Below are 14,541 nucleotides of genomic sequence, written 5' to 3'. Positions count from 1 at the left end.
TTTCCCAACCCCCCTTCTCAACTTAGGACTTGGAGGAGCAGAGCCGGTTGATAGCAGCTTCCAGCAGATCCAACCAGAGCAGCACAGAAGGACAGTTTGTAGTCCTTAGCAGCAGCCAGTCAGAAGACAGTGATTTAGGAGAAGATGGAAAGAAGAAGAGAGAATCTGAAGCCTAAGGTTGCCTGCTTCATTAGAATTGGAATCATTAATATATCTGGTGAAATGGCACAAGTTCTACGAGAGGTGAAATGTAGGTGGAGGGTCTGTCATGTTATAGAAAAGACTTCACAATATATAGACCCTATTATGCCTTGATTTTTCTTTCTAAGTAATTTCTATTTCCTGTCAGTATAATTTCTCTTGTATGCCAGATGAAGCATGGTGATGCTGCCATGTTTATAACAAACATATCTTTTCTCAAGGCTTCTCTGCAGTATGGGAAAAAATGTGGGTGTTTTCCCCACTTGCCTCTGTGCAACTGACTGCTTTGGAAGCAAACCTGAAAAACCATTGGCCTTCAGCAGTAACAGTGAAATTTGTTCTTTACACTGCAGTATGGAAAACACCTTGCTGGAAACAAAAGTGAATGTCTAAATAAGACAGTGCTAAGCTTTACCCAGTTTGTTGCACATACCTTTTCTTTGATTTAGAAAGAAGAATCCCCATTAACATCAGTGAGATGTGCAATAGTTCTAAACAGAAGGATCTTTTTTGTTTCATTTTGCACAGTATGATACTGTCTTGATTTTGGGTTTTTTTTGGTGAATACAATGCCAGAAAAACTTCTTTCAACAGGAGAAAAAGATACTGTCAGACCTAGATAAGAGCTGATGAGATGCAGTTGAACTTTGTTGCATGAGGAAAAGCATTCCTCATCAAATTATAAGAGTGATGTATATAGCCTTTAGTACAAGTGCCATGTTCTTGGTTTTTCCCCAGTACTTGGAATACAAAGCTGTAAACCTTTGAGTTCGTTTTTATGCTTAGAGTTGCAGGAATTCCATCATATGAAAATCTTCTGCATATGTAAATGCCTTGCTGCTAGTACACTACACCTACTGGAAATGAGTTGAGGCTCTTTAGTCGTTTTATGATTTTGTGAACAGAATTTACCAGTTCTGAAGTAAGAGATTATACCAATCCTACATCCTAGAGTCAGTTCTGGAAAGCATTTTTCAAAGTGGTGTCTGTTTACAGCTTGTAATCTGCACTCCATATTCCATACCCTGTGTAATATTTATTTTGTATAGTATTAGATGTGCATTCACCTTTTGAACCAGAAGAGAAATCTTGTTTGAAGAGAAATATTTATTTTTGCACTAATTACTATAAATATTAAAATCCAGAGGAACAGAAGATAGCTCTCTAATAGTGGCATGAAAATAACAGGATATGTAGAGAGAAGAGAATATACTTATATTCCAAGTTATAATATAACAGTTATGAGTGATTTACAGTTCATTGCAGGGCATTTCTGGTGTTCAGGAATGGAAGCAATTTTCAGAGTATCTCCTCAGCAGCTGGTGGTGGCCCAGCCCTTTCTAGCCAGAGTTGTTCAGTGCTGATCAAGTAAGTGAGGAATCTCAGGCTGTGTCTGCTGGATGGCTGTAGGTGCACAGAGAGCTCTTCTAACTCATGGGAGTGCCCTGCACTGGCCAAAGCCTCCTCCTGCTCTTGGTGCTGGAGATGTGACTTCGTGTGCAGGAGTTGGTGGCCTCAGCTCCTGTGACAGGAGAGAAGGGCAGCAGTGCCTGGGCAGGAGCAGAGGCAGCTGGAGCTGCAGAAGCTCTGGGCAGAGGTTTTACAGCACAACAGAGATTTTACACCACAGGGGCTTGAGCAGCCACCAAAGGGCTCTGCCTTGAAAAAGGAGGGGAGGAGGTTGAGGAACAGAGAGCCGCCAGGTTCTCTTCCTGAGTTAGTTACCAGATCCTCTTCCAGTGTGATTTCCATCCCCAGAGTAGCCAGTCACTTGTAGAAATATCTGCATTTGCTGTTGCCCAGTTAGGTCACATAGTATTGCCCTGTGGCTGGATTTACCTGGCACAGTGCCACACGGACCACATCAGCCTGAGACTTCTTGTAAAAGACAGTGGCATTTTTATTTCATATCTAGGCTTCCATTCTCAGCTCCCATTTTTAAGAGACTATTTTTGTTCTTGCCAACAAAAATTTACAGAGAGGCACCAAATCCAATTTTTTCCCTTTTTGTGCTTAAATCAAGGCTTACAGAGAGTGGCAAGGCAGTTTGTCTCTGAAGAGTATTCCAGTTCATGTTTGTTTGTGTTTGTTTTTACTTACTGATATTTGTTTCCTATCAAATAATATCACAGGGTAGCTCAAGGTTACTTTGTCTTACTTGTATCTTTCTCAAGTATTTCCTGAGGATGAAGCAGTTTGGAAACAGCACAGGAAGCCTCTGAAATCAGTTGTCTCTAGTGTCTAGAATCCAGTCCTCAGCTTGTCAGAGAAGGACTAATTGTGTTAAGCACTGGAGCTGCAGTAGCCCAGGCTTCAGAGGGAGGACAAATAATAGACAAGCACTCTCATGAAAAAGCATTTCTGATGTGCAGCCTGTTTTGCATTAGCCTTATTGAAGAAATGTCAGAAAATGGAATTACTGTATTTTTCATAAAAACTACCATTACTCATATAGATATAAATCTGCAGAGATGAGGAAGAAAGGCTAATAAAGTTGGCAGGTGAATTTACTGTCAAATGGGATTTTTTTGGATTTAGCAATAAATATTGGAATTACTCCATTTGCTTTTCAAGCTTTCCATATATGCTATTAAATGTAGCTTTCTAAAACAGAGTAGAAGTGAAATACATTTCACTTACGTTGGATGATTCTCATTTTAACCACTAAAAGATTGATATGCATGAATGTAATGTAGGGGTTGTTTGCTTATTTAGAGGAGTTTCACTGGTGTAAAATGAGCAAGAAAGTATAAAAGCATCTGGGATAATGATGAAAGCTGCAAGAGCAAGGAGCATGCCAGCAGAGCTGGGGAAGTCAGACAGGGATGGTGATTGAGTTAGCAGAGGGGTGAGAATTACTGAGCTTTGCCTAGGGAGGATCACACAGGTTGTAATTAGAACTATCTCAAGGCAAAAACAGCTGCTGAGGTTTCATACATGACCTTTTTTCCTATAAGGTTTAGAACTACTTCATTAGAAAACAGCTTTGTTGTAAAAAAAATCAGAATGGTGCTTGGTATTTTCCATGAGAGTATATAACTTATAGTAGGAACACCTCACAGTCTGCTGGGCACTGCTGTGGTAGAATTTCACCACCAGAGTATTTTATTATTGTAACTAAACTACTGGATGGTTTCCTTTCCTAATTTACAGGAGATTAAGTAAACTCTCCTGTTTATTATTTCCTACTGCCTTTTATTCACAAACTGATCTTTCAAGCACTTTTGGCTGAAGCTGTAGTTTGCTTCATGTGCATCTACTATTACTTCAGTCACTCCTGAAAATATTCTTTCAAGTCCATGATTTTGAAGTGACTTCATGTAGGTACTGAATTGGCAGTGTTGTTCAGGACTAACTTGTTATTTTGCTAATTGCAGCCTCATAATTACTGCCAAACTTTTATCCCTTAAGTAAGAGGATATGAAGCTCATTACACTGTGTAGATCTACACACTGCAGACCAAGCCAGTCTTGCTGTCAGCTGTTTCAAGCTACATACATCCTTTATGTATGTAATGGCATGAATACACAAATATATCAGATGTGCTTATGGGTATGCATTTTATTGCATTACAGATGATAGCTGGCACTCCTCTGTGGTCACTGCTAGATTTGGCCAAGTCTGAACCAGAGGACAAGGTCAAAGTCATGTACTGCTTAAAACATATCCAACTGGATATGATCAGGTAGTGAAAAGTCAGTTGCATGTCATAGTCTTACTTTGTTAGTCTGTTTAAGTTTGAAATTGTATCAAGACAATTTACTAACAGTAAAGTAATATTTCAGAGTTAAGAAACATTCCCCTTCTCAAGGGCTGTCAGATTTCCTCTTTATGTGGATGTAAACCCAGAGCTGAAAATTGTGAAACAGCTGATACTATTTATGAAGCTGTAAGAGATATACATGGATATAAAGAAATAAATTTGACTGTTTAAGGTAAATTCTGTCTATGCTTAAGGTAAATACTTATTAATTAGTTGCACAGCACTTGGGACAAGCCAATGGTGAAAACTATGCTACAATATAGTCTCTTTATTATTTAGGAAATAGTTCACCTAGAGAAAGAAAACTGCCACTGCTTAGTGAATTTAGTGGAGATACTGTCAAGTGTAACAGCAAAAGCCAATACCTTATATTCTTTCTCTTGCTCTATATTACAAAAATTCTTGCAAAGTAATTAAACCCCAAGGCTTCTTGTTTTAATTAAGCACTAAGTTGCCATTTTTGCCCCTGCCACAGTGGTATCTAAGTTGTCATGACAAGAGTAAGTCAGTGTATCATTGTGAATGCACTTGTATTCCTAATGAAGTTTGTATTGCAAGCTGAGGATTTTGTACAACCTATCTGGTCATTTTTATAATAGAGTGGAGTGGTCAAATTCTTATGATGGTGTTCTGGATTGGTCCTGTTCTGGTGAAGTGTGATTTTTGCAGTATTTGAGACTGACTTGCACATTTTCCCTGAATAGCTGTATTAAGAACAACCAATGGCATATTTTGTCAACTCTGATTGTTGTGTCTTAATCTTGGAAACATGGATAGTAACCCTATTGTGCCAGGGCTCCAGTCAGCATTTTATATTTTAAATAGAAGCTTAAATATAGTAACTTTCTGGGTGAGACTTGTACTGATGCAAAAGCCTCCTGCATTCTTCATCATACTGACTTTCAGGAAGTACCATTACTGGTGACAGGATGTGTTCCTTCCATTAAAATAAGTTCTGACATGCAGGTATAGCCCTCTGTTGTCAAGTGTAGCTCAGTTCTCTTTATTTTTATAGCAGTAGCCAGATAACCTCAGAGGAAGTTGTTATACTTGGAAATGCTCTTAACTTACTTTTGCAACAATCAGAGACTGAAGGTGAGCAGGAGCTGTGGCAGCTGGCTGGGCAGGGCCCATGGTGGGGCAGTGACAGGGCTGTGAGGGCTCTGCGGAACAAGCCGAGTGCAGAGGCTCTACCAGCACAACCATTACCATGGGCATTGGACATATCTTCACAGGCTCAGTTAGTTTATTATGGGATAAACACCATGTAAAAAACCACGGGCCATAACCACATTATGGTTAAATTTGTATTTTATAAGGTTTGTAGATTTTTCTGGGGAAAAACAGACTTTTGAATTCTGTAACTTCTGTGATAAAGATGCATGTATAACTAGAAAAAAAAAATCTATGCTTACTTGATTATGAAGGAATAAATAATACTAATGCCAAATGTGTTGATGAACTTCTTTTTTCTAAAATAGGAACTGATATTTGCAGTATTTTTAGAAGGGACAGACATGCCTGTAGGTCTTTCTAAGATTTCTGTAAGACTTCCTAAAATGACAGGGTTCCAAAAGTTTAAGCTCCACCTCTATAGAGAGAAACTCCAAAAATTGCAAGTCTGACTTAGGACAGCACAGTGTAAGGAGAACCCAGTTCTAGAGAGAATAGTCCAAGTTCATGGTGGATGAGACATGCCAGTACCTGAGAAGGAGCTGCAGAACTAGCACAACTTTCAGCAGTGCCACCTTGATGAAACATTGATTTGTCACATGACCTGCTGTGAGATTTCTCAAGCTTAACTAAATCCCATTTAATTGCCTAGAATGGGGGATTACTTTATTGGGTGAGGAAAAAAATTACTTAAGCTGCTCTTCAGAACTTCACAAATAAAAACTATTTCTTGTCAAGAGAAGGGAAGAAGTACAAGAGAATAAACTATGTCCCTTCCTGGTTTTAGTCAAATCCCTGACCTTCAACTAAACCCTGAGTTTAACCCTGGAATAAGGGTAGTGGTATCTGGTATGACAAGCTTTAATTTAGCCACAATACAAGGATTGCAGCCCTGTATTGTACACTTCCTTAACTTGTATTTAAATATGGCATTTAAAATACTGTTGCCATAATTTGCAGATAGGTCACAGTCCAGGAGATCCTTAGAATGGGATCACTAATACTTACATTTTGGGGATCTCACCATTTTCTTCAGGGGGTGAGGGGAGAGCACTGGCATTCCTTAATATACAGAGGAGAGAAAATCCCAAAAGAAAAAAACACAACAGTCTTATCCACATTAAATTCCCTTCAAAGTACAGGACAAATACTTATGCACAGTTGAGGTTGTAGATCCCTCTGAAGTTTTCCTGTCCATAAAGATCATATTCCTTGTACAGGATGTAATCTTTCAAGCAGTTTGGCAGTGGAAGGAAGGTCATGAAGACAGGACAGCGGAGACGCAGCCGGCCCATGCATGCCCGGATCTTCAGACGGCAAAGGTGCTTCAGAGAGCGAGGATTTGCTAGAAAGGAGAAGCAAAATTAAAATGCTACCAAGCAAAAAGGCCCCAGTGCCAAACCAGCTTATTTTCATTAAAAATGTAAGCAGATACTTACTTAAAATGAAATGGATGTCTGGCCAGAGTTCCTGTTCTTTGAGAACTGCTTCAAGCTTCCAGCAAATCTTAACATGATCAACGTAATCTAACATGACTCGCACTACTTTCCCAGACACGTGCTTCAGCCAGGACAAGGTTATCACTTCACAGAACTGATAGGAGCAAAACATTTAGTAGGATAATATTTGATACTGCAGTAAATTACTTCTGTCTCTGAGGTCAAGAACAATTACTTGAGCAGGGTTTTAGAGGTTGCCACAGCTTGCATAAGCATGACTAGTAGAATCTAAAAATCTGAGAGATGCTTATTTTGTACTAGATCCAAAAATAAACTTAAGCAGCTGTGTATCTGGGGATTTGGTAGTTAAGAAAAGTGCTACCACTCTTAAGTGGAATTGAGACTTGTGTCCCAGGTGCTTAATAGGAGGAGCCACCAGCCCACTGCAGTGTCTCCAGGAAGCTCTTTAGGTTTGCTAATTTCTGCTCAGTGCTTATCCCACCAGTTCCAGGGGTCCTTTCAACAGCCTTCCAGTCTTGGTGTTCTAGTACAAGACAATGCAGAGAGCCAGCCTGCAAATCTCTGCTTTCACAGCATGGACAACACTGCCCTGGAGAGCCAGTTCCTTACTGATCATTAGCATATCATCAGCTATATTTTCACAATTCAAAATGACTGTTTACAACATTTGCCGTCATGAACTAGGCTTCATAACAACTTCTGATTCATTTTAAAGCCTTGTCTATTCCTCTCTTTATGTGTAAACTGTCTCCAAAACTTCTTTTTTCTGACAGTGCATGAAGCCCCTTTCCATTTAGTTTTAGGAGGGCTGTAGGACAGCACCTGCAGCCGTGTGACACTTACCATGGTGTCTTTGATGACGGTGGAGGTCCAGCCGTCCGTCACATACTGGGAGTGGTCCCCGCTGCCCCACGGGCAGTCGAAGCAGCGGTGCACGTCGTAGCCGTAGTTCAGCAGCATCCTCAGCATGACCTCATCCTTGAGGGCGTACTGCAGAGCTGACGGGAAGTGCGTGGTGTTCACGCGGCAGAAGTAGTTGACATTGGCCCCGTGGCGGAGCAGCAGGTTCATTAACTCGTAGTTGCCCATTCTCAAGGCTATTTGGAGGCAGTTGATGGGATCTTGGTTTGTCAGGGCTCCGGCGTTGAGCAGCAGCTGCGTTGAGCAGATATCCCCGTTGGAAACAGCGAAGTACAGGGCTGATTTCCGGTGGTCGTCGTAGCCTTTGCGAACCCTCTGAGCCAGCATAAAATTGGCATCAAAACCCGACTGCAGGAGAAACTCAAGGCACTGAGGATGTGCTCCTGCTGCTGCTGAGTGAACTGGACTTATCCCACTTTCTTTAATGGCAGAAAAATCAGTCACTGGAACTAAATATTTGAGAGCTCTGAAAAATTAAAACCAGAAGCATCTCAGAATCTTAAACATTTTGGTTCACCTAATTCATACTTGAATTTCTCTATGTTGCTGGGCTTCAGAAGTCACCATGACTGCTGGAATAGTCTAATACCAAATCAGTACCATGGCATGCATTGACTTGAATTGCTAACAACCCAATGGATGCTGACTTTACATCTACTACACATAAAATATTATTATATTATACTATTACTCATGAACAACCCATTCCTTGCTATAGGAATTAATGATTCCTTTTTCAATAGACATTTTTCCTAAATGTTGAAAGCACAGTGTTATTGCTTAACCTATAGGAATTAGGGAATTAATTATATATTATAACATGAAAACATATAATCTATAATGTAATATATACATCTAAGTTTAAATATTACAATTAATATACAGAAAATATTAATACAGAAATTAGGAATACTCAGGTGCTTGTTTCTCATTTGTTAGTTGTGATTTCAGCATAAATGTCTTCCAGTAGTCTTACGCTCTTTAAAATAGGGATAACCCTTACTATCTATTTGTCTATTTAGTATATTCACCATTCACACATTTCTCTGATGGGGTGGAGATGAGACATTGACCCAAAGAGAGTGACAATGTTCCAAAAACCTCAACATCAGACTGGACAGTGTTACTACTTGTGACAAATGGGGAAATACCAGAGGGATTAAGATGTACATCATAAAATCATGAAAATTTTATCTTAACTGGTCTCTTACATTCAGACACGGAACATATTTACACAGTCAAAAATAATTCCTCATACAACAAAGCTACAGATTTTCTGCTTGCCGTGAATAAGGTAAAATTAGTACAATTAATATTTCTCGTGTCACTATTATTTGATTTTTAAGTATATTAACTCACAGAAAGTGTCCTCTATATGCAGCTCTGTGGATTGGTAAATGACCCGAGTGCTTTGGTACATTGGCATCAGCCCCATATTCTAGTAAAAGACTCACAGAATCTGGATTTCCTCCTCCTGCTGCTTCAAACAATATAGAAGCACAGTCCATTGCCTGTGAAAGAACATCTGCACCTGGGAAAAAGCAGCAAGGATTTTCACAGTAGTCACTGTAAATATTAACCTGCAATTAATATCTCCAGCCCCCCAGTGGTATGGTATTTTGAATTCTATTCTCCACCAAACAGAACCACTATGGGCATAAATCTCCATGTTGGATCCTTGGTTTTAGATGTGTTTATGTGATCCTTGGAACAAGAGGGTCCAAATTGCTTTGAACACAGTAAGAGTTGTTCCTTGAATTGCAGCAGCAAAAGGTTTGGTTCTTATTCATCAAAACAATTGCTTTTGGTTTACAAACAATGCATTTAAATTCTTTTACTTTACAAAGAACAGGCATGTGTAACTGTAAACATGAGAGCAACCAGTATCCAAGAGTTCATGCAATCCAGTTCCAATGCTGCTGAACCATCTTGTAAAATTCCCCACAATAAATATCTTGTTAAGTGTGCCCTAGGGTGACCTGTCTATGTGAGAAAATAATTGAGCATTTAAAAAAACATTATAAGTACTCACTAAAATATTAATATATTATTTTAATATTATACCAATTGGTATTTGTCAGGCCTTCACTACATCACAACAACCCTCAGTACAGCTGACATTTCATTTTCCCTAGTAAGGTGAGCTACTTCTGCTGCTGTTTTTGATGGCATATCTAAAGCCTTCTCTTCCTATAAGGTCCTATATAATAAAGTCTCACCTTTTTGCAGTAAGAGCTCCATAATTTCTGTATGTCCCATCTGTGCAGCCAGTGCTAGAGGTGTGAGCCCATATCCACTGCGGGGGTCAGGATCTGCTCCAGAATCCAGGAGAAGCTGTACCAGATCCTTCCTGCCCAGTCTGGCTGCCTCATGCAGAGCAGTTCTCTCATGGACACAGCGCAAATTCACTCTGGCACCAGATCGTAGCAACAAGGAGGCAATGTCATGGGAATCAAGTTTAACTGCTGTAGGACAGCAAGCAAAGCATCAGACAGGATTGTTCTTCAGTGCTATTCTGTGCGCTATGGCTGCTGTTACATGACTGCTCACTGCTCCTGGCAGTGCTATTTATGCAATGAGAAATGCCACCCTACACTGAAAGGTTTAACTCATCAACAAGTCTGTTCTTGGCTTCCAGGACAGCACTAAGTATTCAATTGAATCTTTTTGTGGTAATCTCTCTTTCTCTCTCTGTATATTTTTTTTTCTCTCTGTTGCATTTGGTAATGGAACAGAACACAGCTTTCCTTGCCACTAGATGGAGACCACACCCAGAGCCCTGGTGCTCAGGAGCTGCCACCAGAGCTCTGTTGAATCACGAGCATTTACCACAATATGAAACAAAGCTCATAATGACTTTTTCATATGCTTTCTTAGCTTAATAAGCCTGAACTCTTAAGTCAGGGAGAATCTTAAAAGAGAAATTTGCATTAGCTCCAGTGGACGCAATGATTAGGCAACACCTTTCCCTCCTTCTCTCTTTGATCTTCCAGGCTGTGCAGGATAGCAAGTGTGCTTCAGCAGGACAGATTAGGCTGAGCAGCTTCATGTGCCACAGCTGCTTGAACGCCAGTGCCAGCATTCTGTGACAGAAACTGTGATGTCCCATTATCTGTGACCTACACGGCTGTTTTAGATAAATCCCATGCATCCCCTCCTTGGGGGATGGTGCATTTTAATGCCATGCACTTCAGAAAAATCTAGGAGTCCTGTACTGTATTTTTTTTAAACAGATGGCCCTGACTTGAAACTGCAGCCATTCTACAAGGATGGACTGAGAGTCCTTCACATTACTGGTAGGCCTTTTTTTCCTCCTTAACAATAGTTTTGAAAAAGAAACCACCTTTCCAATACAGAAAAATGTATGGGATCATCCAAGAAACTTGAGTGCTTCTTTGGAATTTAGAAAATAAGAAGACACTTTCCTTTTTTGGGGGGTAGAATTCAGTAAGAATGAAGGCATCATAGCCCAAACTGAGGGAAGCAAAGGAAATTAACACAATGCTTTTGAAAAACATTTTGGCAAAATATTGTTCTTTAGAAATCATGAATTACAGTTCTTGTGCATGATCAAATTAAAGTGGCATTCACACAAAGAATGTGGGTATGAGACCATACTAGGACTATAGTATCTATGGGACCTTATTCCTAAATTACAAAATATTAAAGAGAAATGAACTGAGAATGTCAGCCTGTCTTCTTCACTCGTCACCCTTGGACTAATGATGGCAATATCTAAATAGAGACAAACACTGCTTTTCTCTCTACATACTGCAGATAAATCAGGCTGGTTGGCTATAATTTTGGATAATTAAAACCAATTACCATGGGCTTTTGAGAAAAAAAGGCTGATGCAATGAAGGAGATACCATATGGGCACAGAATATGAATGTTCTATGCCTGTAGACATGAAGGGCAGTAGTAGCATGAAGAAGCAGAAGGACTCGCTACCTGGCACCACTACATGGTGTATGATGCCAAAGAAAGCCAAGCATGGCACTCTGCACTTCATGGAGAAAGCTAATTATCATCTGAGAAAAACAGTCAGAGACAGACCTATTCAATGCTGAGATTAACTTTTATTTTCTCCTTATAGCAAAATATTTTAGGCGTTGAAGGCAAGTATGTCACCTTAAAACCTAAAATGTATAACTGTATCCTCACCTCATTCCCTCACCTCTCCACCCCTAAAAACAGTATTCACCTATAACTAAAGGAGAATCTCCCTCTTCATTTTTAACATTGGGATTGCAGCCATTGAGCAGGAGAAAGTGGACATTGTCCACAAAACAATTTCTTACTGCCACCAAGAGAGGTGTTTCCCCTTTTAGAGTGGACTGTTCCCACGTAATGTCACGGGAGGCTGAAATACAGAAAAGCAGAACACATTTGAAGTTGGATGATTCATCAAACTTTACTTTGTAAAACTTTTTTGGTGGAAAAATAGAAGGACTTTGTACCTTTTAAAGTTATTTCAAGGATGTTCTTATTTAGCTGTGCTGCAGCTTCATGCACAGGAAGCCAGCCTTGCTGATCTGCTTCTTCAAAAGCAGAACTGTGCCTCACCAACTTCTTCAAGGCCTCCTCTTGGCCTGTGATATTTTAGTATAGGTACATATCCCATTACACATCATAAGACAAAATTCAGGCAATAATACATTGAGTGCCATTTATTCCACCAGGGTATCTTGCTCATTATGAAAGGCCTGGAGTTTTCCTCTAATTTTAGGAGACAAAGCACTGGAATTTTTGAAAGGGGTGACACTTGAACCCATCCCACTTCCATGATCCTACCTAATAAGCTAGCTTTTGGATGTCTTGTTTTTAGTTTCCTTACTTCTTCCAAGACTATATAAAGGAAAGGTGCACTTAAATCAGGTGATCAAACCCCCAAAGTGTAGGCATTGCTCAGCCATTCCCAGGGGTGTAGGCTTAGTGTGGTGTGTTTGTACTTAACTGTCCGAATTGCTGCAATGATCTGCCCATGTTCTTTACTTGCAGTACACTGGAAACTGCATAAACAGAACAAGAATAAAATGAGAAGTAAAAATTCATGTGAAGCTAAGGATATAATTATACCTTACTTCAAATACTCTAATTTAGACAATACATTAGATTTTTCTGAGTTACATTGGTTTTGTGAGGGGTTAACACATTGAAACACTATTTTTGTTGGTCTTTCCCTGACACTGTAAACACTGAATTTTTCACACAAAGGCCAACAATTAAATGCTAAAATGAGGAGAAGCTCCCATACCAATCTACTTCTACATCACCTTCACACATTTCACATTTTCCAAGAAACAGGTCCACTTTTTCAGGGAGCATTGCGGAGGACTCAGAACAAGTGAGCTACCAGTGCTTTCCAGTAGACATGGGACAAGGTCAGCACAATACAATTTAGGGAGTTAAAAAAGGAAAATAAGGTCTACTAAATGTTTACAGTAATGCCAAGAAAACACCCAAAATAGAAATAATAACTTATTACCTTTCAACCTCTGCTGCACTTGTTTCAAATTTGTGTCTATCTTGTAAGCTTTCCTGAATAGCTCGCTGGGTAGAGATTTCCTCATCTGAATCACCATCAACCATATACACAGAATTATTCATGGCAAATCAGCACCACATGAATTACTTCTGTAGGGAAACACTGTTTTTTTAATTAGAAGCAGATGTCAAATCTTCAGGTTAGATCTGGAGTGATAGAAACAGCAAACACCGTGTCAGTATCAAGAGAAATGAAACACAGCTTAAAATAAATGACTACACTGTTCTATGCTTAAGCAGTCATGCTGTTCTTGGCATATTCAAGAGCTCAGATGTTCTGTTAGGCTCAAACCTCTCATCTATTTTACCTTATCAAAACTTCCACTTCTGTCTTTCAAGAAAGCTGGCCTGACAAAGCAAAACAAAACAAAAGTACAGGGCAAGGTAAAATAGAATTAATAAATAAAACTGAAAGTTAATAAATAACTTGGCAAAATGAATGAGCACAGGAAATTTAAGGAAGTTGTCAACATGTCAACTGCAAAGCTTGAATAATTCTAGAAACATCTTAAAGTTGGGCAGCAATAATTCATAGCAAATCTGCATAATTTAATTTGTTACCTGGTTCACCTAATGTGTGATTGCAAGGCCTTGCTCTGTAATTTTATATATATAGCAAAAAAGAGAAATATATTAGCAACATATACAGTAAGAAACTGTTAGTAATTGATTTTACTATGCCTCAATGAGTACATAGACTACTTCTTTTTCCTGAAAATACTACTAATTTTCCTATGAATTGAGAAAATATACTAGGTTTCCTCACCTTCTGAAAGAGGGAAAATCTCCGCCTTTGAAGAAGTGATTATTAAGCTGAAAGTGACATTTTCAGGATTGTAAACAATCTCTGTAGAGCCCATGTCCATTAATAGCTCACTATAAATACCTGATCATAAGATACTCTGGGACTTTCTCCCACACGTCAGTCTCTCACACGTCAGTTATGTTTAATAATCTGACCTGATAAGCGGTGCCAACAGAAGAAGGAATTAAAAGTCCTTGTAAAAATACTTTTGAGTTTTGGAACAGCAGTAAGTATTACACCGTAAAAAGAAAATTCTTTAGTGCTGTCCTAGGAAAGCAAACTAAAGGTGGTCTTAGGAGCTTGCTTAAGAATGAGATAGCAGAAAAAAAAACTTGAAACAAAAAAAGTAAACAAAACCAAGCAAATAATTAAACAAAAACTCTGTTAAAACTATTACATGTTCCTGATTGCTTAATCATAATTCACATTAATATAAATAGAAAAGCAATTGAAAAACAGATTTTTTAAAGGGAAAAGCAGTTTCAGAAAGACAGACTTATACTGCTTCAACACCCAATAAGCAGGGAGGGACACAGATGCCCAGTTGTAATAGTGATGGTAGGATGGAGTAAGACCTTTATGTGCTCACTTATTCCTACTCTATTTTTTGGAGGGATCTGTACACAGAACAGATGATGGCTGTATCTGAATGCAAGGTGGAAACAGTTCTT

At 39.2% G+C, this 14,541-nt stretch overlaps 2 protein-coding genes across 4 annotated transcripts in view; one reads left to right on the top strand and one right to left on the bottom strand.

The window, feature by feature from the left end:
* APPL1 (adaptor protein, phosphotyrosine interacting with PH domain and leucine zipper 1) overlaps positions 1-5,414 on the top strand; it is a 25,809-nt gene extending 20,395 nt beyond the window's left edge. For both annotated transcript variants that reach the window (XM_053953920.1, XM_053953919.1), the window contains one exon: positions 27-5,414. In XM_053953920.1, coding sequence (XP_053809895.1) covers positions 27-176 — 150 coding nt within the window. In that variant the 3' untranslated portion in view covers positions 177-5,414. The remainder of the gene's footprint in view (positions 1-26) is intronic.
* ASB14 (ankyrin repeat and SOCS box containing 14) overlaps positions 1-14,541 on the bottom strand; it is a 17,687-nt gene extending 3,146 nt beyond the window's left edge. The window contains exons 1-9 of one of the 2 annotated variants that reach the window (XM_053953921.1): positions 13,007-14,541; positions 12,479-12,530; positions 11,979-12,114; positions 11,723-11,881; positions 9,738-9,983; positions 8,878-9,049; positions 7,441-7,984; positions 6,577-6,730; positions 6,289-6,482 (exon numbers count right to left, since the gene is read on the bottom strand). In XM_053953921.1, the coding sequence (XP_053809896.1) occupies positions 6,289-6,482; positions 6,577-6,730; positions 7,441-7,984; positions 8,878-9,049; positions 9,738-9,983; positions 11,723-11,881; positions 11,979-12,114; positions 12,479-12,530; positions 13,007-13,128 (1,779 nt within the window). In that variant the 5' untranslated portion in view covers positions 13,129-14,541. Of the gene's footprint in view, positions 1-6,288; positions 6,483-6,576; positions 6,731-7,440; positions 7,985-8,877; positions 9,050-9,737; positions 9,984-11,722; positions 11,882-11,978; positions 12,115-12,478; positions 12,531-13,006 lie in introns of those variants that run through there. The other variant, XM_053953922.1, reaches the window with a different exon arrangement.

The sequence above is a fragment of the Vidua chalybeata genome, chromosome 12, assembly GCF_026979565.1.
Source record: "Vidua chalybeata isolate OUT-0048 chromosome 12, bVidCha1 merged haplotype, whole genome shotgun sequence".
NCBI lineage: Eukaryota > Metazoa > Chordata > Aves > Passeriformes > Viduidae > Vidua > Vidua chalybeata.
This window is presented reverse-complemented; position numbering and strand designations above follow the sequence as displayed.